Source organism: Typopeltis vanoorti, chromosome 19, assembly GCF_054136105.1.
Source record: "Typopeltis vanoorti isolate ZY-2024b chromosome 19, IOZ_Tvanoo_1.0, whole genome shotgun sequence".
NCBI lineage: Eukaryota > Metazoa > Arthropoda > Arachnida > Uropygi > Thelyphonidae > Typopeltis > Typopeltis vanoorti.
In genome coordinates, this window is record NC_143567.1 from 28,319,834 (window position 1) to 28,343,707 (window position 23,874).

At 33.2% G+C, this 23,874-nt stretch overlaps 1 protein-coding gene across 1 annotated transcript in view; it reads left to right on the forward strand.

The window, feature by feature from the left end:
- Positions 1-23,874, forward strand: part of LOC150095945 (X-linked retinitis pigmentosa GTPase regulator-like) — a 166,165-nt gene that overhangs the window by 34,854 nt on the left and 107,437 nt on the right. The window contains exons 5-7 of the mRNA XM_090409247.1: positions 13,267-13,425; positions 19,367-19,516; positions 23,130-23,288. Of these exons, the coding sequence (XP_090265373.1) occupies positions 13,267-13,425; positions 19,367-19,516; positions 23,130-23,288 (468 nt within the window). The remainder of the gene's footprint in view (positions 1-13,266; positions 13,426-19,366; positions 19,517-23,129; positions 23,289-23,874) is intronic.

Here is a 23,874-nt window from a genome sequence, read left to right on the forward strand (position 1 = left end):
ACATCTCATGATTAATAGTCACTTCTCACCATAGCAAATCTGCTCACTATAACAGACTATCAAAAAGTTCTGAATAAAGCCACATAACATTAATAGTATGCTAAAGAAAATTTATTGTGATGTTTAAACTGTCCTTATGACAAATTATTCCTTTGGTCCCTGTGAGTTCACCATAGCAAAAGTTGACTATAATAATAGTAAACATTTTACATGCTTTAGTAATGTAAAAAGGAGTATATCTTCATCTTAAGTAGAAAGGTAATTGCATGAAATAATTAAAACAAAAAGCACTTTGCCAAATTAATCAATTTTTCACAAATTTCTCAATAATTTATATATGAAATCAAGTTGGGTTATAATATTTTGAAAATTTTATGCATGTTGCAGTTGTGCAGATAGGTTGTTTATGCATTTTACACTATAATGTTGAAAGTAAAAGTTTATCCTATGTGTTTTTAATTTTAACTCTTGCATGCCTATTTTGCTTGTTAGTTGTGAGCCATACTAAGTATGCCACTTGCATATTTTCTCCACATTGTTGCAGTTTAAAAATTCAGATTTTGATTATTTTTTAAATAATTCTAAGTTTAACTAATCCATTTATCCAAGGATAACACTCTGAGCATATTCTTACTGTAGAAGCAAGTATAAACTAACTTCTGCATCCTTCCCACACAGAGGTATTAATAAAAACTTGTATCCTCTCTTCATCAGACAAGAATTAATACTTGAACATCTTGAACAAATTCTGAGTTCACTTTACTAGATAGCCTAAATGACAATCACAAGAAAACAAAAAGCACTTTTTTTTTTTTTTTCAAAATAATATAAAAAAAAAAGTATATGGAAATCTCAACAGATACTAAAATTAGACATTATCAAACCACCAGCCAAGCTTTTTTCCTCTAGGGAGTACAGACTTAGAATATCTTAACTGCAAAAACAATAAGAATAATAATTTACTTTGATGTCACATGCCTAAGAAGTATTTTGGTTATTCATGACAAGACCATAACAAATGAATTAATTCTACAGAAGAGCAGTCAGAAATCATTTTGAGAAACCATATATGCACTCTAATTAGAATGGATTGTTCCTCATTTAAGATGGCCACTTTTGGATTAAGTGAGTCATAAGGCAGAAAATAAGAGAAAAATGTAGAAACAATTCTATTGATACATCATTGAAATTCTGAATACAGAAAATTATATGATACCAAGAGATGTATATCATTGATCAGAATGTATTTTTTTTTACATTTGTCATGTTGTTTTCCTGTTTATATGCAGATATAAATAAACATGACGATGATGATCTTTTCTTCGCTTGTTTATTGACATCACTGTATGTATGTGCGGTAGTTATTAGTTGAGCTTTCTGTCTAAAATTAAATAAGCAATATGAAAAGAAACTTTATTTTCTGAAGTTTTTGAGAAAAAAATTGGCCACATCACTGAGAATGCAGCACAACATCTATTTTGGAAATCACTAATCTAACAGATCAGATTAAAATATAAATCCAGTGAATATACAGTATGGCACACACACACACAAAAAAAAGCAGTACTGAATAACTACAACGATATATGTTATAGAGTAAACGAGTTTATTAACAAAAAATAAATATATGTTTACACATGATATGTACATCCACAACTATCGGTAGAATCTTTGTTGAATAAAGCATTAACAATGGTGGATTAGCCTGGTCAAAATGGGCACCTTGTCTTTCAAAACAGGTTTTGTAGCACATGAGAAGGTTCTCTGTCATCTTGGAGAACAAGTGTTGGGACATCTGCTGGACATATCTTGTAATTTTACTTAGTTCATCAAGGTTTGAAAGTGGGTCATGGTGGAATACCCATTCCTTCAACATACCTCAAATGAAGGCATAAAATGATGTGAGATCAGGAGAATGTGAAAGGTATGGGAATTCTGTGAACCTCAAAGCCTCCCAGGGAAGTGTTCTGATAAATAGGCTCTAGAATCACGTGATGTGTGACAGGTTGCTTCAAAGGATATTCCATCCTTCAAAAGGATGGAATATCCTTTTGGAATATCTGTGCACAAAATGGAATGATTTTTGCATGACACATCCTGTGCAAATCTTGGGTAAATGGAATGAATACATTCTCAATGTAGTTCGCTATTCAAGGTGACGGTCACACCAACCTGTTCAATGAAGTAGGGCCCAATTATGCCATGGCCTGAAATTGCACACCATGCAGTGACCTCGCTGTGAAGAGGTTTCTCTTGGACAAATTCAAGCCTCGAGAAACCAAGAAACCTGTTGGTTCATCTGTTTACCTGACTGCTTAGTTGGAAATGCACTTAGTCCAATAATTTATATAATAAAGTAGATTTTCTGAACGCGTATATTAAAAAATTGACAAATTAGCTAATTTACATGTTTTTACTTATGTAGAAACTTTTATGTAATTAAAATTAAGTACTGTATCTATGAAAAGTTTAATTTCACAGAAAAGTTTTCTATATGTATTATTGCTTATAACCTCACCATGGTTTTGAGACTCTAAAAAACAAGTCTGCAATCTATATCGAAATAAATAAGCAAACGTTTTTCTGAAAATAAGCTTTAATTATATTTAAATAAACAATGTTCTTAAAAACAAAACAAAATTTAAATTTTCTGAAAACAAAATATTTTTCCTATTTATTCGTCTTCGAATGATGATATATCCAGACACTTCTGTTCTGGTGTGAAGTTAATGTTTGATGTTGAGGCGCTTGGTTTAGGTAATCCTGCTTTGAAAAAACTATCAAGTTTTTTTTTTTTTAACTTTTGAATTCTGCTGTTTTTTTATAATTAACTCCCTAAAATTACAAAAATGTGTGTAATAAAGCTGAATTTCGTTATCTGATGAATTGTCAATGTTATTAGATCGTCGAGATGTGATCTATTCACTGATAATTTAACATTTAGGCATGTATTTTCTTCTTCCTCATTATCTTCACTTTTATCCTCATCTTCCAAGGCCATAACCTCATCTGCTATTTCATTTTCAGTCATGATATTTTATGATATCCAGGATCACCTTCATCTTCTTCCAACCACTGTAAAACATTTTCCTCAGCTACTTCCTTCCCCACCAATATTCTATATTGTCCTACAGTAATCACTAACCTCTAGCATTTCTAAATCCAAGTCTGCATCTTTGTTGTCAAGCAAATTCTTCCAACCATTCTTCATTGTTTGAACTTTCACTTCTTTCCATGCTACCACAAAATTAAAAATCGCAGATTTTAAACTGTGACTTTTTAAGTTTTGTAAGGTATGCAGACCTCTTGTATCTTCTTCATTATCTTCATCCTGAAATTCAACCATTACTTCATCTAAAAACTTTTTGCGGTATATTCGCACGTCGGAACATCGGCTGGCACCTGTTAAAACTGCCGCAGAAAGTCACGGCATGTGACAGAAGAACCAATTACATCACGATGTGTGATCACGTGCTAATCGTTTGCTGAACATGTTTTATGAACGGTGACTCATTTATGTCGGCTAAATTACTACAGTGTTTTTCCAACATATGATGGCCTATTCGCCAAAATTTGTTAAAAATAATAGGACATTAATAACAAAAAATAACAAAAAAATAAAATGTTAATTTAATTATAAGCAAATCTTAGTTAAAAGTATTTCCAAATTAACAGGGTGTTAATTTTCACATGTGACATACGATCGGAAATTTTGTCCGTTAAATCCAAAATCCATTAAATCGAGGTCCGTAAAATTGAGTGTTTACTGTACTGTTTTTTTTTTTTTTTCTTGCCATACCATATAACTTAGTGTTGCACTGGGGATGGTAACTCTGAGTAGCACTTTTGATGTATGCTCTCAGTTCTTGTTTATTACTTGCAATCCTATGGAATACATTTATTAACTCCCAAGGATATGTAGACCACACTTTAAGAAGCACCGGTCTAGGATCTCGTAATTTGAAGCAGCAAATGTAGTTAATAAAATATTGTGCCATTTAGTTTTCTTTAACTCCATTAATTCATTAATAGATAAATTGCTCTTCTGTTATTTGATTTTCATTTCTATTGGTCAATATTACTTTGTATGGCATTTAATTTAAAAAAACCATTTAGATAGGTACAGTATATTAAAAACATGTGACAGTAATACAAAATATTAACAGCTAAAGTTAGTGATAAATGACAAATGACTTTTGGGTATTACCAAATATATGAATGCTTTTTTAATATAATTCTCTGTAATTAATATATGGCATGTGTCATATCTCTATTTTGTGGATGATTTATACTTATAATCATCTCATCATCTTTCTCTTATATGAGGCTCATTGGCTTGTCATGGTCAAGTAACCTGGCTTCATAGAAACCTAAGTAATGCTACTATAGGACAGTTAATCCTGTCTGCATGATCAGCTGTGTCTGTCAGTTGCATATATTCTCTGGCCAGTTTGTCTATCTTGCAGAAGAAAAAACTTTGTCATCTCTGTGTGAGGCTAGTAAACTCACCTTCAGTAGAAAAAGTCTTCTAAAAATGTTCTTTACATCTGAGAGGCATTCAAACCCAGTTTTTTCCAGCCAAAGGGCATCATCGAAACTAAATTGCATGGGCAGGAAGTAACAAAAACAATAACAGAATTTACCTGTAGATTCATTGTTAAAATACTAAACTCAACTTCTACAGTTTTGCTGTCTTTTAACATATTAGTTAGGAAAATAAACATACTAGAGAATGTAAAAAAAAAGTGAACATTTCTTAACAGCATTTGTTTCAAGATTAGTTGCACACATAATTGTCCTGTGTTATGCATAACTTGACCAAGCTCCAAATTGATGTTTTGGAGATTAGTTTGCCATCTGACTTATAATGATGTAACCTACCTATAAAATAATTGAGACCGAGCAAGAGTCTATATTTTCACAGTTTTGTTTGAAAGAACTAAATGGCAAATGGAATAAGTTTCTAAGAAAATTTTACAAAACACAACCAAGTGACATCAATATACAAGTCGACGGAATTGTGGTATATGAAGTTTTCACATAATATGACCAACTGCCGTGAAATCTCTTCCTTCCTGATGCAAATAAGTACTGCACATGTTTCACTTGATAATCATGTTTGAGGTTATGTTTATAGTAAGAAGCTGTTATTAGTGCCAGTGGTGTTATATTATTGTTATTTCTTTTACAAAATTTGACTTTTAATAGTTTTAAAATGATGCAAAGAACTACTTTAATATTAAAGCATGTTAATATTAATAATTAAAACTCACCTGAAATATAGTTTTTCCAGGTGATTTCTGAACCTTTTTATGCTAGATTAAATTTTACATTTTCTATGTACTGTTTTGTTTAGATGGGACTATTCTCTATAAACTGAACATTGTAGACTGTTTAGTCCTAACTCAAGGTCTGTAAATAAAATTGATCACTTTTTTGTTAGGCCGAGAATTACAATGCAGCATTTACAAGCAAGCTAGTAGGTACTCAACAATTTTAGAGGTTTGTTACCTGAACTTACAAGCATGTTTTATTATTCTTTTTCTTTTATAGGAAGAATGTCCAAAAGTTGAGGCTGTTCCAACATTTACAAATCTAATGCTGATGAAAACCGATATGGATCAACTTTCTGAAAATTACACAAATTTAGATCAAATTAAAGAACATCCAGAAATGTTTGATAAGAGCACTGAATCCGATGAAGAAGTTAAAGCAAGGAATGAAGAAAATATTTCAACTGAGTTAGAAGACTCAGAAAATGATTTTAATTACGATAATGTTGAAATAGAACAGGAGAAACCAGTTGGGTCTCAAGGTCGTCCAAAAAAGGGTAGGAAAAGAAAATTTCCTTCTCAAAATCGAAATATTAGAAGATTGAAGAATGTTCAAAATAAAACTTTAACTTCAATTTAACTTTTACTCAAAGAGGGAAAATTAAATTGAAAAAAGAGTTTCAGCAAGTTTTTACGCAGATGTGGATGTCTCCACAAAGTTGGTGTAGAGAAAGCAAAAGAGGAGTATGAAAAATTTTACAGTGCAAGTTTTCACGATGCTCAACGTGCTGCTCTCATTTGCATGATGGTGTGTAAGTGTCCAATAAAGAGAAATAGGGTGTGTCCAATAAAGAGAAAAAGAATAAAAAATCTGGAAAATGGTGTTGGTCTAGGCAGTATGGTGTTAGTGGTGTTGTGGTTTGTAAAGCATTTTTCCTACAAACTTTTAGAATTTCATGCGGAAAGGTAGATTTGGCATTAAAGGCTAAAAAGACCAGAAGGCATGAAAGACTTGAGGGGAATAGTAGGTGGTAAAAATAAAATCTCAGATGAATGATTTCAAGAAGTAATTGAGCACATTGCAAAATTTCCAAAATACAAATCGCATTATGCAAGAGAACAACCAAATGCCATGTATTTACGGACGGATGCCACGTTGCCTATTATGTATGATTTATACAAGCAAGAGACAAAATCTCCATTCATAAGGCACATTCTGGTAATTGGACCACATTTAAAAAAAAATTTTTTTATTAAGCTAAAAGCACAATAAAGAAATAAGACCCGACAAGTTTCGTAAGTCGTTTGACTTACATCTTCAGGGGTAAAAGGTAACTGAAAGTTAAACAACAAAAAAGAGAAATTAATAGTTCATACTATACAGTTGTAGACTGTATATAAAATTAAAAATTCAGAATGCAGATTCAAAGCAGTGCTAAGTTTAAACAATGCTGGATGATGCCACGTTCTGTTGTTCACGATCATAATGTCCGAGGTCTGACTGAGATATATTTTTTATCAAAGCTGACCAAATTTGGTGTAGAATTAAGCCTTGGTTTTTATTGCATTGTGTTAGAATTCTAAGCATGTTTGCAGCTTCTTTAAATTTCCTTATGTAACAGTTTTTTTCTATATAAGACATGTTTGTTTTCTGCCAGAATACATTGTGGCTGGTAGAAGTGGTATGAAAGCTAGATCTGATTTGTGTTCTCTTTTATTTTGTACATCCTTTTGGTGTTCGTTCATGCATATTTCCCCAGATCTTCCTGTCTGTCCTACGTAGCAGATGCTGCAAGAACAATTAATTTTATAAACACCTGTTTTTTTTAAAGGATGATGTGGAGGTTTTGGGAGATATAGAAATCTTGAAATTTTTTCCAGCGGCAGAAAGGCTACTTTGATGTTGTGTTTGTTTAGTAATTTAGCCATCTTGTCTGTAACATTCTTGATATATGGAAGCGTGATGGCGTTTTTGAAATCTTGTTTCTGTGGGATACTTGTAGGAGGTGTGGAGGATTTTTTATCTTTTACCTTCTCAATAAAATGTGCACTGTTCTTGATGAAAGAAGACGTTTTTCCTGTGTGAGGTAAAATCATGTTAGTAAAATCTAATTTAGCAAAACATCTCACTAACATGATTTTACCTCACGCAGGAAAAACATCTTTCATCAAGAACAGTGCACATTTTATTGAGAAGGTAAAAGATATTTACATTGGACCTTCAGACATCTTAGTAAGTTTGGACGTTATCAGCCTATTTACAAATGTTCCAAGAAACGAAACTGTGAATCTCCTTGAAAACCTCTTTCCTCCGGACATCGTAGATCTTTATAAACATTGTATGAATAATACTTTTTTCATGTATCAAGACAAATTTTGGGAACAAAAAGGTTTGGCTATGGGCTCTTCCCTCTCTCCGGCTTTAGCTAACCTATTTATGGAAAATTTTGAAAATAATGCTTTAATCAATTATCATAAAAAACCAAAAATTTGGCTACGCTATGTAGATGATATTTTCATCATTTGGCCAGGAACAACAGATGACCTCATTCCTTTCAAAAATTACCTGAATAATTTATATAAGAATATAAAATTTACTTTAGAACAAGAAGAACTTAGAAAACTTCCTTTTCTTGACATTCTATTAGAAGTCAGTGAAAAAGATAATAAACTTCTTTCTCAATATATAGAAAACCCACCAACACAGGAAGATTTCTTAATGCAGCCTCACACCACCACCCTTCGCAAAAAATAGGTCTAATAAAAACCCTGAGGGACAGAGCTTATATTTCCAGCACAGAAAAACAGAGAAATGCAGAATTGGAATATTTAACACAGATCCTCAAAAAAAAATGGTTATGAACCCAAGACTATCAAAAAAAATCCTCCACACATCCCACAGAAACAAGATTTCAAAAACGCCATCACGCTTCGATATATCAAGAATGTTACAGACAAGATGGCTAAATTACTAAACAAACATCACATCAAAGTAGCCTTTCTGCCACTGGAAAAATTTTCAAGATTTCTATATCCCCCGAAACCTCCACATCATCCTTTAAAAAAACCAGGTGATTATAAAATTAATTGTTCTTGCAGCATCTGCTACGTAGGACAGACAAGAAGATCTGGGGAAATACACATGAAAGAACACCAAAAGGATGTACAAAACAGAAGAGAACACAAATCAGATCTAGCTTTCCATACCACTTTCACTGGCCACAATGTACTCTGGCAGAAAACAAACATGTCTTCTGTTACATAAGGAAATCTAAAGAAGCTGCAAACATGGTTAGAATTCCAACACAATGCAATAAAAACCAAGACTTAATTCTACACCAAGTTTGGTCAGCTTTGATAAAAAATATACCTGTCAGACCTCGGACATTATGATCGTGAACAACAGAACGTGGCATCATCCAGCATTGTTTAAACTTAGCACTGCTTTGAATCTGCATTCTGATTTTTTAATTTTATAAACAGTCAGACGGCTAAAACTGTATAATATGAACTATTAATTTCTCTTTTTTGTTGTATTAACTTTCAGTTACCTTTTACTCCTGAAGATGCAAGTCAAATGACTTACGAAACTTGTCGGGTCTTATTTCTTTATTGTGCTTTAAAAAAAGTGGTCCAATTACCTGAATATGCCTTATAAACTTCTAAACTGAAACCTCCACTTACAAAAAAAAAATCTCCATTGTCGTTTTCAAAGTATAAAAACATATTTTTTACTCATTTTAATCTAAAAAGAAAACCTTGAAAAAGGATACATGCAATACAATACATGTGATACACTCAAAGTTTTGAAAATAAATATAAAATGCGAAAAGAGTGTCATTTACGTTCAGCTGAAGAAGCAAGAAATTTATTAAAAACAGATAGAAAAAGAGCAGGAGAAGATGAAAATCTTGAAGTTTTATGTTTTGATTTAGAGAAAACCCTTCCCCTCCCTTGCATAACAACTAATGTAATGTTCTACAAGTGCCAGCTTTGGCTATATAATTTGGGAATACAACAGCAAAAAAGAATAAGGGTCCAATGACCTTATTCTTTTTTGTTTTATGGTTGGAAGGTGAAGGCCAGCCAAGGAGCTCAAGAAGTTGGTTCGTGTTTATTTAAACATATTACGGAAGACGTATATGCTCTTGTAAGCACTTAATATTGTGGTCAGATAACTGCGGAGGGCAGAATAGGAACATTAAATTGTTCTGATATTAAAAGCAGTTCTTGATGTTCATCCTTCACTTGAAAAGATTACTTTATGTTTTTTGACATTTGGACACAGCTTTCTTCCAAATGACACTGATTTTGGTGCCATTGAATGTACCCTAAAATTACAACAAAGATTGTATACCCTAGAAGACTATATCAGTAATGAAATCCTGCAGAAGAAAGAACCCTCTTATTGTTCATAGGATGATAAAAGAAAATTTTTTAAGTACAGCTAGTTTGGAACAATCTATTGTCAACAGAAAAACAGATATATTTAGCAACAGAATAAATTGGTTTCAATTTAAAGAAATTGAAATTCAAAAAAAAAGTCCTTATAGAATTTTTGTCAAAAGTAGTTTTGGAAATGAATCTCAAGAAATAAATCTGGAGAAGAAATGTGGGATACCATCAGAAACAAAAAAAGAATTTTAGTAAGTTACTTCATAATCTATGGCCAGATGGTAAGCCTATACCAGAAAAGAAATTGGTAGACTTGAAATTTTTATTGAATTTAATTCCAAAGGATGCTAAACAATTTTATAAGAATTTAGTGGGTGATCCTAATATTAAAGAGGATATAGATGGGTTTGATGGACACATTAATTTTGACATTCAAGATGATGAATAAGTTTAAAATACTTTTTTTTATTTAAGTCATGTATACTTGCTTCTGTTTATGAGTTTTGTATTATTTTTTACATTTTTCCATAAAAATTTTCGCTCAAATAAATGTTTTTTATTTAAAACTAAAGAACTGGCATGTAGAAAGGCATGTGGTGAGGTTGTGTGCAAGGATAAAAAAAATCAGAACTCCCTGGTGGACACAGGAAGTTAAAGAGGCAGTGAAGGAAAAGAAGAAAGCATATCAAAAGTTCCTGGCAAATAAGTCAGCTTTTACTCTTACAGAATACAGAGACAAATGTAAGAAAGCTAAACAGTGTGTAAAACTAGCTAAACCAAAGTCATTGGAGGACTTTGGCAAGAATATAGAAAATAAATATCAAGAAGGTGGCAAAATATTCTGGAAGTTGTTGAAGCTTAGGAATGGAGGAAAGAGTGCTGTAAAAGGAGTTAGAGATGATAAAGGTGACATGAAAACAGGAGAAAAAGATATCCTTGAAGTATGGAGTAATTACTTTGAAAACTGCTAAATGAAACAAGCAGTGATGACAGCATAGCAATAAAAAACACTGACCAGGCATGCAGTCAGGAATACATATCCATACTTGAAGTAGAAAAAGCCATCAAAGGCTTGAAATGTGGAAAGGCAGCAGGAGTAGATGATATTCGACCAGAAATGCTGAAGTATGGTGGTATGAAAGTCTTACAGTGGCTGCACTGCGTAGTTCAGAAAGCCTGGAGAGGGACGAATTCCCGATGATTGGAGTAGAGCTCTCATAGTACCCATATATAAAAAGGGAAATAAAACTGAATGTGAGAATTACAGAGGTATTTCCCTACTGAGTGTTCCTGGCAAGATCTATGCAAGTATACTTGAGAAACGGTTGAGAAGAATTGTGGAAGAAAAGCTTGGTGAAGAACAAGCTGGATTCAGGCCAAATAGAGGCTGTCAGGATCAGATATTCACTCTACGACAAATAGTCAAGAAAGCATGGGAACATAACAAAGATCTGTATTTAAGTTTTGTCGATTTGGAAAAGGCATATGACAAGGTGCCAAGAGAGAAGCTATTCAATATGCTGCAGTTATATGGTGTCAATGGGGCATTATATCAAGCAATACTTAGTCTTTATTTGAGTTGTAAGTCAGCAGTTAGAATTGAAGGAAGTACAGGAAGATGGTTTAATGTTAAATCTGGTGTGAGACAAGGATGTACATTATCCCCTCTGTTATTCATTATCTATATGGATCACATTATGAAGGAAAGTGGTATTAAACCTGATATCAAAATTGGAGATGTTAATGTCAGCGCTTTGCTTTATGCGGATGATGTTATACTTCTAAATAAATCCGCTACAAGTCTGCAAGATTCTCTGACTAAATTGAATAGCTGTTGTAATAGATATGGTATGAAGGTCAGCAATAAAAAGACAAAGACAATGAAAATAGGCAGAATCATTGAAAATGTCAACTGTGTTGTGAATGGAGAACCTGTGGAACATGTAAAACATTTCAGCTACTTAGGCACGATTTTTACTGAAGATGGTAAATTAAATATAGAAATAGACAACAGAATCAGCAAAGCTGGTATGGTGGGAAGTCAATTGAATAAATTCATATGGAATAAGAGAGAAATTAGTTGGAACACTAAATTAGCTGTATACAAGACAGTATTTAAACCAGTTTTAACTTATGGATCTGAGAGCTGGGTCATAAGTAAAACACTTGACCAAAGACTAGAGACCGCAGATATGAGAGTCCTGAGAAAGATTAGAGGCGTGAACAGATGGCATCAATGGCAATATCATATTAAAAATGAGGATATTAGGAAAGAACTTGACATTGTCAGCATCCAGGAATGCGTTAGCAGAGCTAATCTCAGGTGGTATGGTCACTTAAATAGAATGGGAGAGGAAAGATTAGCAAAACAAGTGTTCTCTGCCAGGTTGGCAGGAAAACAACCCAGAGGAAGACCAAGATATAGGTGGATTAATACGGTACAAAGTGCCTTAGACGATAGAAATATAAGATCTGATAATGTTGGAGTCTTGACAAGTAACAGACTGATTTGGAGGAAAATTGTAGATAGGAAGTTAGTAATGATGTAATTTTTTCATGTAGTACTGTCATATCCTGTACACCCCTTCAGTGTGCATGGCAGGAATTTGATGATGATGATGATGATGATGAGAATTGATTTATCGCTAAAGAATTTATTAATCCATATCAAGCATAAAATGTTCATTATTGTGCAAGTTCTTTAGCTGATTATAGAACATCATGATATTGATTGGTTCTCTGCCTTGATGTCTTATTTGGAAGACCTTTTTAAGAAAACTCTTGGCACCTTAAAACAGGAACCAAGGTTTCATACTTCATGATATTTGGAATTCTCTTGTATATTTATTTAATTTATTAGATATCCATTATACCATTAACTATCTTGTGCAACCATTGTTGTGCATGGGGGTATACCTTGCACAAAAGTAAATGATTATGTCTGAGATGTTAGATGATGCACATGACTAATCTGCTGTTATTAATGTTATGTTTCTAAACAGATTTTGCTAGAAGTGTTTAAATTTTTCTATGTATTCTCTATTACATTTATCTTTCTGATGAAGTTAGTAGACAGCAAAACATGTAGAAGTTTATTATTTTTGCTATGAATCTATAAGTAAATTCCTTAATGGTAGTTTTTATTAGAGCATTATTGTTACCAGCTGAGTTTGGAGGCACAGATAAGTATAATAACAAAATAACACTTCTCATATATCATGTTAGTCATCTTAAATACCTGCCTGAAAAACATATTTTTCCTTTTTAGGAAAACAAACAAACAAAAAACAGAACATTGAAAGTTTTGGCAATTCATATCATTATATTTTCTAAACAGTAATGTGAAATTAATGATATATTAATTACACTTCTTTATTATATTCTTGTAAATAGCATGTGGTATGATTAAATCTTTGGTTGTAGTTCCATCTTTAGTGTTTCTCCCACTCCCATTAGTAGTATCTAAATTACTCTTCCCAAACAGTTTACTCCTAGCCCAAGAGGGACTAGTTTATCATGTAACTCAGTTTTGTGCTATTTCATTACCATTCTTAAAGTTTCATTCAGATTATTTTAATTTAATATTATTTCAATTTAGATTCAGGTCATGTTTATGGCTTTGGTGCCAACAGTGAATATCAATTAGGATCCACAGGAGATCAAACAGTTGTCACTAAACCAATTATGATACAAGGCTTGGAAGGTGTAAATATAAAAATGCTTTCTGGAGGGGCTGAACATTCCATGGCTCTTACAGGTAAACATATTTTCAGAGTAAAATAAAAATAATAATCTCTGGTTATTCATTGATATCTAAAATGTAGAATAGTTATTAATAAATAATTATCTATATTTTAAGTTTATGGAATTGTAGACATAAAAACCAGATAAAATTGTAGACATAAATTTCATGAAACAAACCTGAAATCTTAACAATGGAATAAGAATAAATTATAAATTTAAGATGCCAAGAAATTATATTCTTGGTTTAATCCTTTTTCCAAGTGTAAGCAAATAAAGTTTGCACCTGAACTATTTTCAAGACTGGGCAACTCATACATAGAAACTAATGACTTCACATCACTTGCCTTATATCCCATAACGGAAAGCACACATCCTTGCAGACATGTATAATGCTATGCATTATGGGAAGGGTCACTACCCAGACCAGTTTTGACCTTTATTGAGGTCTCATCAGTGGAACCCAGACCGAGAGGTGATATCAAGGCATATAATGCAGAAGTCATATTTCAGTATACAAGTAGCTAAAATTTTGGTGTCACATCTTGTTATTAAAATACTCTGGATTAGAGATAGTGATTGGAAGTTTTTCCACTTGGTTATACTATAAATTAAAGATGCCAAGAAATTATATTCTTGGTTTAATCCAAGTATAAGCAAATAAAGTTAGCGCCTGAAACTAATTTCTTGGCATCTTTAATTTACATTATAAAGTGGAAAAACTTCCAACAACTATCTCTAATCCTGACAATCTTTATTTGGCTTTGAGATTCAGCTTCTTTTCCAAATTTTTCTTCACAATTTTTCTTGCCTCTTCTCAGGTATACTTGCATAAATCTTACCAGGAACAGTCAGTGAAATTCTTCTATAATTCTCATGCTCATCTTTACCCCACATCACTCCTTTTTTGATTGGTTATGACCCTGTATCATAATGAGAGCTCTATTTCAATCATTCAGAATTTAACCTTCTTACAAGGCCTTCCAAATTATGCTTTGTAGCCACTGTAAAACTTTCATGCCTCTATAGGTCAACATTTCTGTTTGAATATAATCTGTTCAGCTACCTTTCCATATATCCTGTTTCTGATGGCTTTTTCTATCTCAGATAATTTAGTGAGTTATGCCTTAGATCAAGTATTGTTGAAAAGAATATGTGTTGTTGATGAATCTCATTATTCAGCAATGGAGACCGCATTTTTTTTAAATAGCCGCCGTAGTGCAATTGGAAGAATAGCAGACATTGCGCCCTTTGATTGGAAAAGACCTGGGTTTGATTCTTGTCATGACAAGGGGAATCCTTATATGGGTATTTTCAATTGAAGCAGGTGGTAGCAGGGTTTTTTCTCCCGGAAACTCAGGTTTTTCATCCCGTGTACAGACAAATCAGCCTTCAGAACACACGCAATTTTCAGGCAAAAAATACTGTTGTTGTTGTTGTTGATGGTGATGAGCGATAGATGGCGTTGAATGTTGTAGTGGAGAATTAATATTAGTATGGTAGTAGTGTTGTAGTGGAGAATTAACACCTCCCAGGAGTCCAAGGACTCCCGGGAGGTGTTAATTATAATTTGTTATAATAATAATAATAATAATAATAATAATAATAAATATTGATGTTTACTCCTGAGATCAGATTGCATGTTTCTCTTTCTTTCTTTCTTGAAGATTTTCTGCTGGTGTTCTCTTATGCTTATCTCATTTAACAATCTTTCAGAGTACTACCACCTTCGTGATATTTATTCTTACGAAAAGTCTGCTCATGACTTTTCTTTAGCTACATAGTTTTTTTTTTTTTCTCTGTCTCTCCTCTAAGGGCATATGCTAACTTACTTGCCAGGAGCTTTTGATATAATTACTTCTTTTCCAGGACTGCCTCTTCAATTTGCCATAAAATGAAGTCCTAATTTTTCTATCCTTTCTTCATATTTTGCTATTGGTTCTGTATGACTGGTTCTTGTTTTCCAGTTCTTTTATTCTCTGTCTTCTTCTCTTCAAAAAAATATTTGTATATGTAAGATTACATTTACCTTTGAAAGCTGTATGATTTGATTTTTTTCTAAAACTTGTAGTTTTAAATTTCAATTGCAAGTTGCAAAATATTAGCAGGAATTTAATATTAAATAGTATATTTTTCAGATGGTATAAAATGCAAAGAACGTTTATCAGGGATTTTAATCTGAGGATGACAGCTATAATAATAGAATTAACTGCCTTATCAGAGCACTATCTAGATTTCCAAGAAGCCTAGTTACTTGTCTGTGATAGGCCACAGACAAGTAACTGTGATGGGCCACAGCCTAACGTGTAAGGAAAAATTGAAGTATACTTGGCTACATATATGTGATTTTAGCTGTGACAGGCCATTGAGCATAAACATGACATAAGAAGAGGGAATGTGATGGATGTGATTAATTCCATTAAAATAAAGATAAGGCGAGTGTTACTGCCTTATAAACATTTGCCTAACCTAGTTGGAGGAAATGCCTACTAGACCTCTGGATAGTAGATGCTTTTCAACTTCCAGTGAAACAATGTCCTTCTTATTTGAGGTGTGAAGTGGCTGCTGCATGTTTCATCTCTAAAATAGGGTTTTCTCACTATGCACACATGCAAGGGGGGGGGGAGGAACTTTCTGGGGTCATGCTTGGATTGGAACCTGGACACTCCCTGTGTGGGAGTGGTGACCATGAGCCTCTATTGATTTTGATTTCATTTTCGTCTGTCAGATCTTCTTATGGTAGACACTTTTGGTTTATTCTGTATTTTACTGAATAAGTGATAAGTCAACCAAAGCATACAATTTAATTTTGATTAATAGGACTTAGTAATGAATACTGTGATAATATCACAGTATTCATTTAATCATAAGTAATCATTAATTTAATCATAAGTAATACTGATAAATAATAATACATATTATTATTTATCAGTATTACTTATGATTAAAGTTATAGAATAATTCTGTGTTCATTAATGTAGCATTCAAGTTGCTGGCCTGATATTTTTCTCTCTTTCCAACCTGTCAGTACTTAAACCAATGTGTTGGCTATACTTGTCTTTGGTGATTTAATGGATTTACTCATCATTAAGGGTGAAAGAAAGAAAGAATGAACAAATATCCCCAGATAGCTCTCTCTCTCTCTCATTATCTGCACAAAATCCACACACATTCTAACAGTTGCTTGAATATTAATATACACTATCTTCCTGCAAAAAAAAAGAAAATGATGACCCAATTTAGGCATCCTTATCATCAATTTCATAATATGTACAGGTGTATTTAGGAATCAGTATGAAAAAAATCAGATTATCAGATCATGTCCTGAGCACTTCATCCAGTGAGGTAGAAAAATACTTTAAATAAAGAAGCTGCTTTAAATAAAGAAATGAGTATTCTGAGAATAAGCATAGTAAATAAATTTGCTGCATGAAAATGCCAAGGCTCTGGGAAACTCATCTTATGATCTGCAGGATTGTAGCAATAAATTTCGCATAGCTTGAGTACTTCATGCCTTTACTCATTTCTTCATGTATGCTTTTTGGAATCAAATTGTAATTGCTTTAACCTGGAGCAAAATATTGTTAATAAAGTACTTCCTTTTATCAGTCATGCTCTTATAATCCATTAAACCAAGAAAGCACAAACCATAGTTTGAATCTTGCTGTATTATGTTTGTTCTCATAGAACCTTTACATTTTGATGATTGTAATGCTTAGTGTGAGACTGCCATCCTGCTTATCAGAGACCTGAAGTGGCTTATAAAATTACTGTGTTCAGTTTCTAGAGTATATGGTTTCAAGATTAACCTTTAGGTCATTCATAGTACAGTGATACCTCGGCTAACGAAGATAATTCATTCCGGAATCACATTCGTTAGCCGAAACGTGATTTCCCATAGGTTTCTATAGAAAATTGTTTAATTCATTCTGGATGCTGCCTACTATTTAAAGATAAGTTTTATAAAATAGTAAAAAGCACACTATAAAAGGGCAAAAACTCACCAAAGACTGAGATGAACAGCTACCCAATTAGATGAAGGAGAATGGAAAGTAGAATGAAAAACTGACGATCTTTATACTATTATATACACTTTATTAAACTGAAAATATGTACACAACGTTTTTACTATTCTTCCAAATTTTCATAGTTTATTCAAGGTAAGTCTCCTCTTCTTCAGTAGCTGGCCTCTGTCTCTTTGCTAAAGGAGAAGTCAAAAATCTGTCCAAAGTTGATTGAACTTCTCTTTTTTTTCAGAATGTTTTTAAAGTGATTCAGACACTTGTCTTCAACCAAGGCACAAAGTCTGTTCATTTCAGCTTTGTTGAGATGCCACTTTGTAGCCAAAGACTGAAACTCGTCCCAGTAGTGCAGCATTTTTTTAATGTCACCTGTTGGCATTCTTCCCTTTTTATTGCTATCCTCCTCCTCGGATGAGCACTCTTTATCTTCCTTGTCTCTTTCCTGATTCAGTTGCTTTTTCAACTCTTCAAGATCTTCTGTTGTCAGATCTTTTGAGTGTTCTTCAACTAATTCTTCTACATCTTCTTCATTTACCTCCAAATGTAATGCTTTGCCTAAGGAGACTATCTTATCTACAATGTCAGCATTTTCAGCAGCATCTTCAGCATCTTGAACACTGGAAACAGCACTTCTTATCTTGCAGCAGCATTAAGTGTCCTAACTGACACTTCGTCTGCCATGGCAATGACTTGAATAGCATGAAGGATATGATAATGATCCTTCATGCTCTGAATTCCCTCAGAGTCAGACTGGTAAATGAAGTTGCATCAAAACATCTTTGGAACGTGTTTTGTATACAACTTCTTAAAGTTTGATATGACCTGTTGGTCCATGGGTTGCAAAATAGATGGTGTTTGCAGGAAGAAATTTTATCTTGATGAAGTTAAATTCTGCCTCCAAATCTTCTTCCAAGCCAGATGGATGCCCTGGAGCATTGTCAAGAAGAAGCACAGCCTTTTCAGGTAAGTTTTCTTCTCTCAGGAACTTTTTCACTGTGGGCCCAAACACCTCCACGATCCACTCTGTGAATATGCTTCTTGCTACCCATGCCTTGGTCTTTGACTTCTAATAAACACCAAGCATGGGCTTACTAACATTCTCCTTCTTGAAAATTCTTGGGTGTCTCAGAGTGGTAGACCAACACTGGTTTAATTTTGAGATCACCATTTGCATTAGCACAAAATAAGAGTTATTCTATCTTTCATAGGTTTGTACCCTGGCATACACTTCTCTTCTTTTGTGATGAAAGTTCTTTTGGGCATTTGCTTCCAGAACAACCCAGTTTCGTCACAATTAAATACTTGTTCTGGCTTGTATCCATGAATGATGGTCCACTCCTGAAATTCTCTAACAAACTTCTCAGCCTCCTCTTTATTTGCACTGCTCCTTCTCCATGTCTAATTACACTATGGATTCCTGACCTTCTCCCCTATGTGATGTGGTCAGCTCATTTCTTTGTCACACACATATACAGATGGAAAAGATAAGCTCCTGGAATGGCCTGACCATTCATGTTTGCTGCTTCATGTTTTAATCGCGCGCATCCACTAAAACATTCGTTAGCCGAGTCCGAAAAACAGCGAAAAAATCTTCATTAGCAGAAAAATTCGTTAGCAGATCACTCGTTAACTGAGGTATCACTGTACTAATATCCTAGGTTTGCCATTTATTAATACTATGAATGACCTAAAGGAGGATTCAAAATTTGAATACTTGAACATAAAACATGATCACATTATTTGAATGATTTACAGCAAAACATGAGTTCAGAAAAGTAGTATGACATTTTCATTTTTACAAGATTTTTTAAGACATTTTGATATATTGCATAAAAGTAAAACTTTTAAAACATTTTTCTAGTTAACTTTGGTGTGAATTTTTGTGCTTAAGCTTTTCCTGTTTAGAAATACCTATAAACATTTCTTTTTCTTCAGATAAAGGGTTAATTTATGTCTGGGGAAGCAGTAGTGAAGGGCAGCTTGGTTTAGGAGATCTCCAGGAGTGTATTATACCTACTGAGCTCAAAATGGATATTGGAGCAATTTGTATAGATGCAGGCTATTATCATTCAAGTTTTGTTACTGGTAAGCTGATTTTAGAACTTTTATGAATGACTGGAATAACACTTTGAAAATTTATGACAACAGACAACCATTGAAACATTGTGGTATCAAGAGTGTGTACTTTTTTTTTTTTTTTTCTTATTTCAGTTAAAATTTGGTAATCTCATGCCTCAATATTCAGTTGAGCAGCTTGTATTGATTATGAACTACAACTTTCATACTAAAAAAAGGTCATAATAAAGGGCTCATTTTTTTCAAGGTTTGAGAAAATGATAAGGTACTGAGCTGCCATAATAGTTTATTTACCATGTCCTCCAAAGCAGTGTCTGTTATAAAGCAGGAAATTGTGCCTTATATGCACAAATAGCAAAGGTGCAATGATTTGCTCAGTTATAAAAACTAACACAATGCAGGTGTTCAATAAATGATTAATATAATTTTTTAGTATTGCAAACTTTCACTATATCAAATATCATTTGCTGAAGTGAGAGTTCGTGATAACAAACTCCTGATAATGGTTAGATGAATGCCACACTTGTACATGAATTCATAACAGCAGTTCATCTTCACATGGTTGCCCTTATCTAGGACAGGATGTGAATATGTTCTGCATCTGTTCCATCTGTTAATTTTATCCAGCCACAGGTTATTATAGATATTTCTTTCTGCAAAGGGATGATAACTCAAAGGCCATTTCATGGTTGTCATCATCATAAAATTCCTGACATGTACCCTCAAGGGGTGCACAGGATATGATAGTACTACATGAAAAATTTACATCATTACTAGCTTCCTATCTACAATTTTCCTCCAAATCAGTCTGTTACTTGTCAAGACGCCAACATTATCAGATCTTATATTTCTATCCTCTAAGGCACTTTGTACCATATCAACCCAGCTATATCTTGGTCTTCCTCTGGGTCGTTTTCCTGCCAGCCTGGCAGAGAACACTTATTTTACTAATCTTTCCTCGCCCATTCTGTTTTAAGTGGCCATACCATCTGAGATTAGCTCTGCTAATGCATTCCTGGATGCTGACAATGTCAAGTTCTTTCCTAATATCCTCATTTTTAATATGATATTGCTGATGCCATCTGTTCATGCCTCTAATCTTTCTCAGGACTCTCATCCCAATGTCCAAGCTTTCTGAACTATGCAGTGCAGCCACTGTAAGACTCTTATGCCACCATACTTCAGCATTTCTGGTCGAATATCATCTACTCCTGCTGCCTTTCCACATTTCAAGCCTTTGATGGCTTTTCCTACTTCAAGTATGAATATGTATTCCTGACTATATGCCTGTTGTGTGTTTTTTACCACTGTGCTCTTACTGCTTGTTTCATTTAGCAATTTTTCGAAGTAATCAGTGTTTTGGGATGCTAAAGGTAATTTTGTTTATTAATTATCTTCAATAGGGTAAAACAATAACTGGGAAATATTATTCCAATCTTTTAACCAAACTAGACGAAAAAATTCTTGAGAAAAGATCTGGTTTGCAGAATAAAAAATTCATCTTTCATCAGGACAATGCACCTGCCCACAAAGGTGTTTTGGCAATTGGAAAATTAAGGGATCTGCACTATGAACTGTTGTAACATCCACCCTGTTTCCCAGATTTGGCTCCCTCTGACTTCTTTCTCTTCTCAGAACTAAAACTTTTCCTCGCTGGTCAGCGTTTTTCTTCGAATCAAAAGGTGATTGCAGCTGTAGAGGGGTATTTTGCAGATCTTACTGAAAACCACTACACGGACAGGATAATGGTGCTGGAGCATTGCTGTAATAAATGTATTAGTGTTAAAGGAGATTATGTTCTTCTTCTTCTGCAGCTTCTCCCACTTAAGTGGGGTCACTGTTGATGATGACTCAATAGGTGCCGGTCCCAAGCCCAGATAAATGGTGAGGGTTGATGTCAGGAAGGGCATACGGTCATAAAACTTCACTGTCGGCTCTAGCTATGATATGTTAAGAGAGATTATGTTGAAAAATAAAAATAATTTTGAAATTATAGATTTGTTTTTTCATTGTTAGGCCAAGAACTTTTCAGACCACCCTCGTATATATAAAACACTGAAAGTTAATTTCATTCCCCATTACCAATTTATATGCAAAGCTTTTTCCCTTATATATTCCTAAAAATAAATACAGAAGCCATTTAGTGAGTCTAACAATTCAACTCCCTGAAACAAAACTAAATATTGAAATCTATTACTGAAATTGCTTCATCAGTCTTAGCATTAAAATTAAGATTATAATTTTTTGTATATTTTTTTATTTGCAAATTGAATAACATATTTTGTAGTTGATGTATTTGTATTTGTTTGTAAATGGTTTAGGGACGGATTGCTTCTAGTAGTGGTTATTCAGTGAGGATCTGCAGAAGTTAGATGATTAAGAACTGCAGTCCTAGAAGACAAAATGCTGTCTGACAGTATTAGTCTTGACAAAAAAAAAAAGAGATTAATTTGGAGGAAAAATGTTGATGTAAAGCTAGTAATGATGTGAAGTTAATAATGTAATACTATCATAGTATCCTGTACACTTCTTGAGTACATATTGCAGGAATTTGATTACGATGATTTTTATGTGATTCTCACTCACGAAAGGTTGTTAGCCTATAGTGTATTAGTACTGTGATTGAGCTAAGCTTTTTTTCCCTATTTTTTTAAAAATTAATTTTCATAATTTTTTTGTATTTTTATTTATTTTTTACATAGTTCAAAAACCCTGCTTTAGAGATTACATAACTTTTTCTTGGAGGCGAGAATTGTCCTCCAAGAAGCAGGGCTGTGCTCACACCTGACAATGAAATTCATCTCCTGCCTAAAAACATTTATAAACATCCATGCTCACAGCGGGATTCAAACCCACAACCTATTGGTTGGAGAGTGGATACGCTAACCACTTGACCAACCAGGCCTTCATTATTTTAGAGACAAAGTGTCTACATGTTCATACTCTGCAAGGGGATAATCCTGCTTGTATTCACTAAGCATATTTTTGATGATTTACCTGTTATGTTTCCTTCACAGTCATTCTGAAATATTACTAGTGCAATGTATAGAATATTGAATTAATAACCCTAAATCAAAATAAATGGATTAAAATAAATGAAAGTATACAAATAAAAGCTTGTTTTCAGTTTTAACATGCTAGTATGAAATGAACAACATGCTTTTGAGATTATGAGTTTGTTAGCTCTAGGATGAAAAGAAAATTCATAGAAGAAAGTTTTTTTTTTCTTTTTTCTGAATACATACGATATGGAACTTAATAGGCATACAGTTTCAGTGTGTTTGAATTAAAGACTGATCACATTTCAAAATAAGTGAATAGAAAAGAATACAAAACTTTATTCGCTGATATGAAATCCACTTTGCTTTAATGGAGATAAGAAGTTATCATGGATTGAATGAAATGGAATTATTTTTTGTAAATAACTGAAATTCATTAAATGAGAACGAACCTTTCTTACAAATTCATAAATCTTTTCATTGTAGAATAATAATAATAATTATTTTTTTCATTATCTGGAAGTTGGAAATAAGAAATGGTGCAAAATATTATTAGTCGATTCTCATAACATCTTTTTAAAAAATTCTTCTGCATGTCATTTAAAATTTAATTGCTATTTTAGTTGATGGAAAAGTTTATACATTTGGTGAAAGTGAAGGTGGCAAGTTGGGCTTACCAGAGTCTCTACTTAAAAGAACAAACAAACCACAACAAGTACCAGGAATAGTCAGCAAAGTAGTTTGGGTGTCTTGTGGAGGAAGTCATACAACTGTACTTACTGGTAAGTCAAAGTTTCATAGATTTTCTTTGAATTTGTTCACTACCTCAAGTATAAACAGTACACAATTCTTATAAAGTAATGAGATAAAAAAACAATCCTTAATTTGTATTGCATTGCTATTTTAAATACCATCCTTTGCAATATGTTATTTCATTGTTACTGATAGGCTTTGATGTAATAGGTATTTTCATAAATAATGCCAGTTTTAAGTATGTACAGAGTTGTGGTTTGATTAATTTACAACATAACACATTTAACTTTTCAATATACATCTCATATTTTACCAGTTACAAGCCTAGAATTCTACACATTATTTGGTAGTCATGTTGGCTGAGTGGATAGCATCTCTGTTTTGCTTTTAAACCTCACAGTGCTCTTTGCCATTTCATTGATACTGGTTTTAACCCTCTAGAGAATCATCTATTTCAAATTCCATGTTAGCTGATATACCTGGTCTTGGAAGATATCACTATTAATGATAATGTATTTAATAATACTGTTCTTATTTCTTTTACAGTCTTGGAACATGGTGTTAATAATGAGTTGAAAGCAAAAATTTCAGATAATTACCATTATTATTACTTGC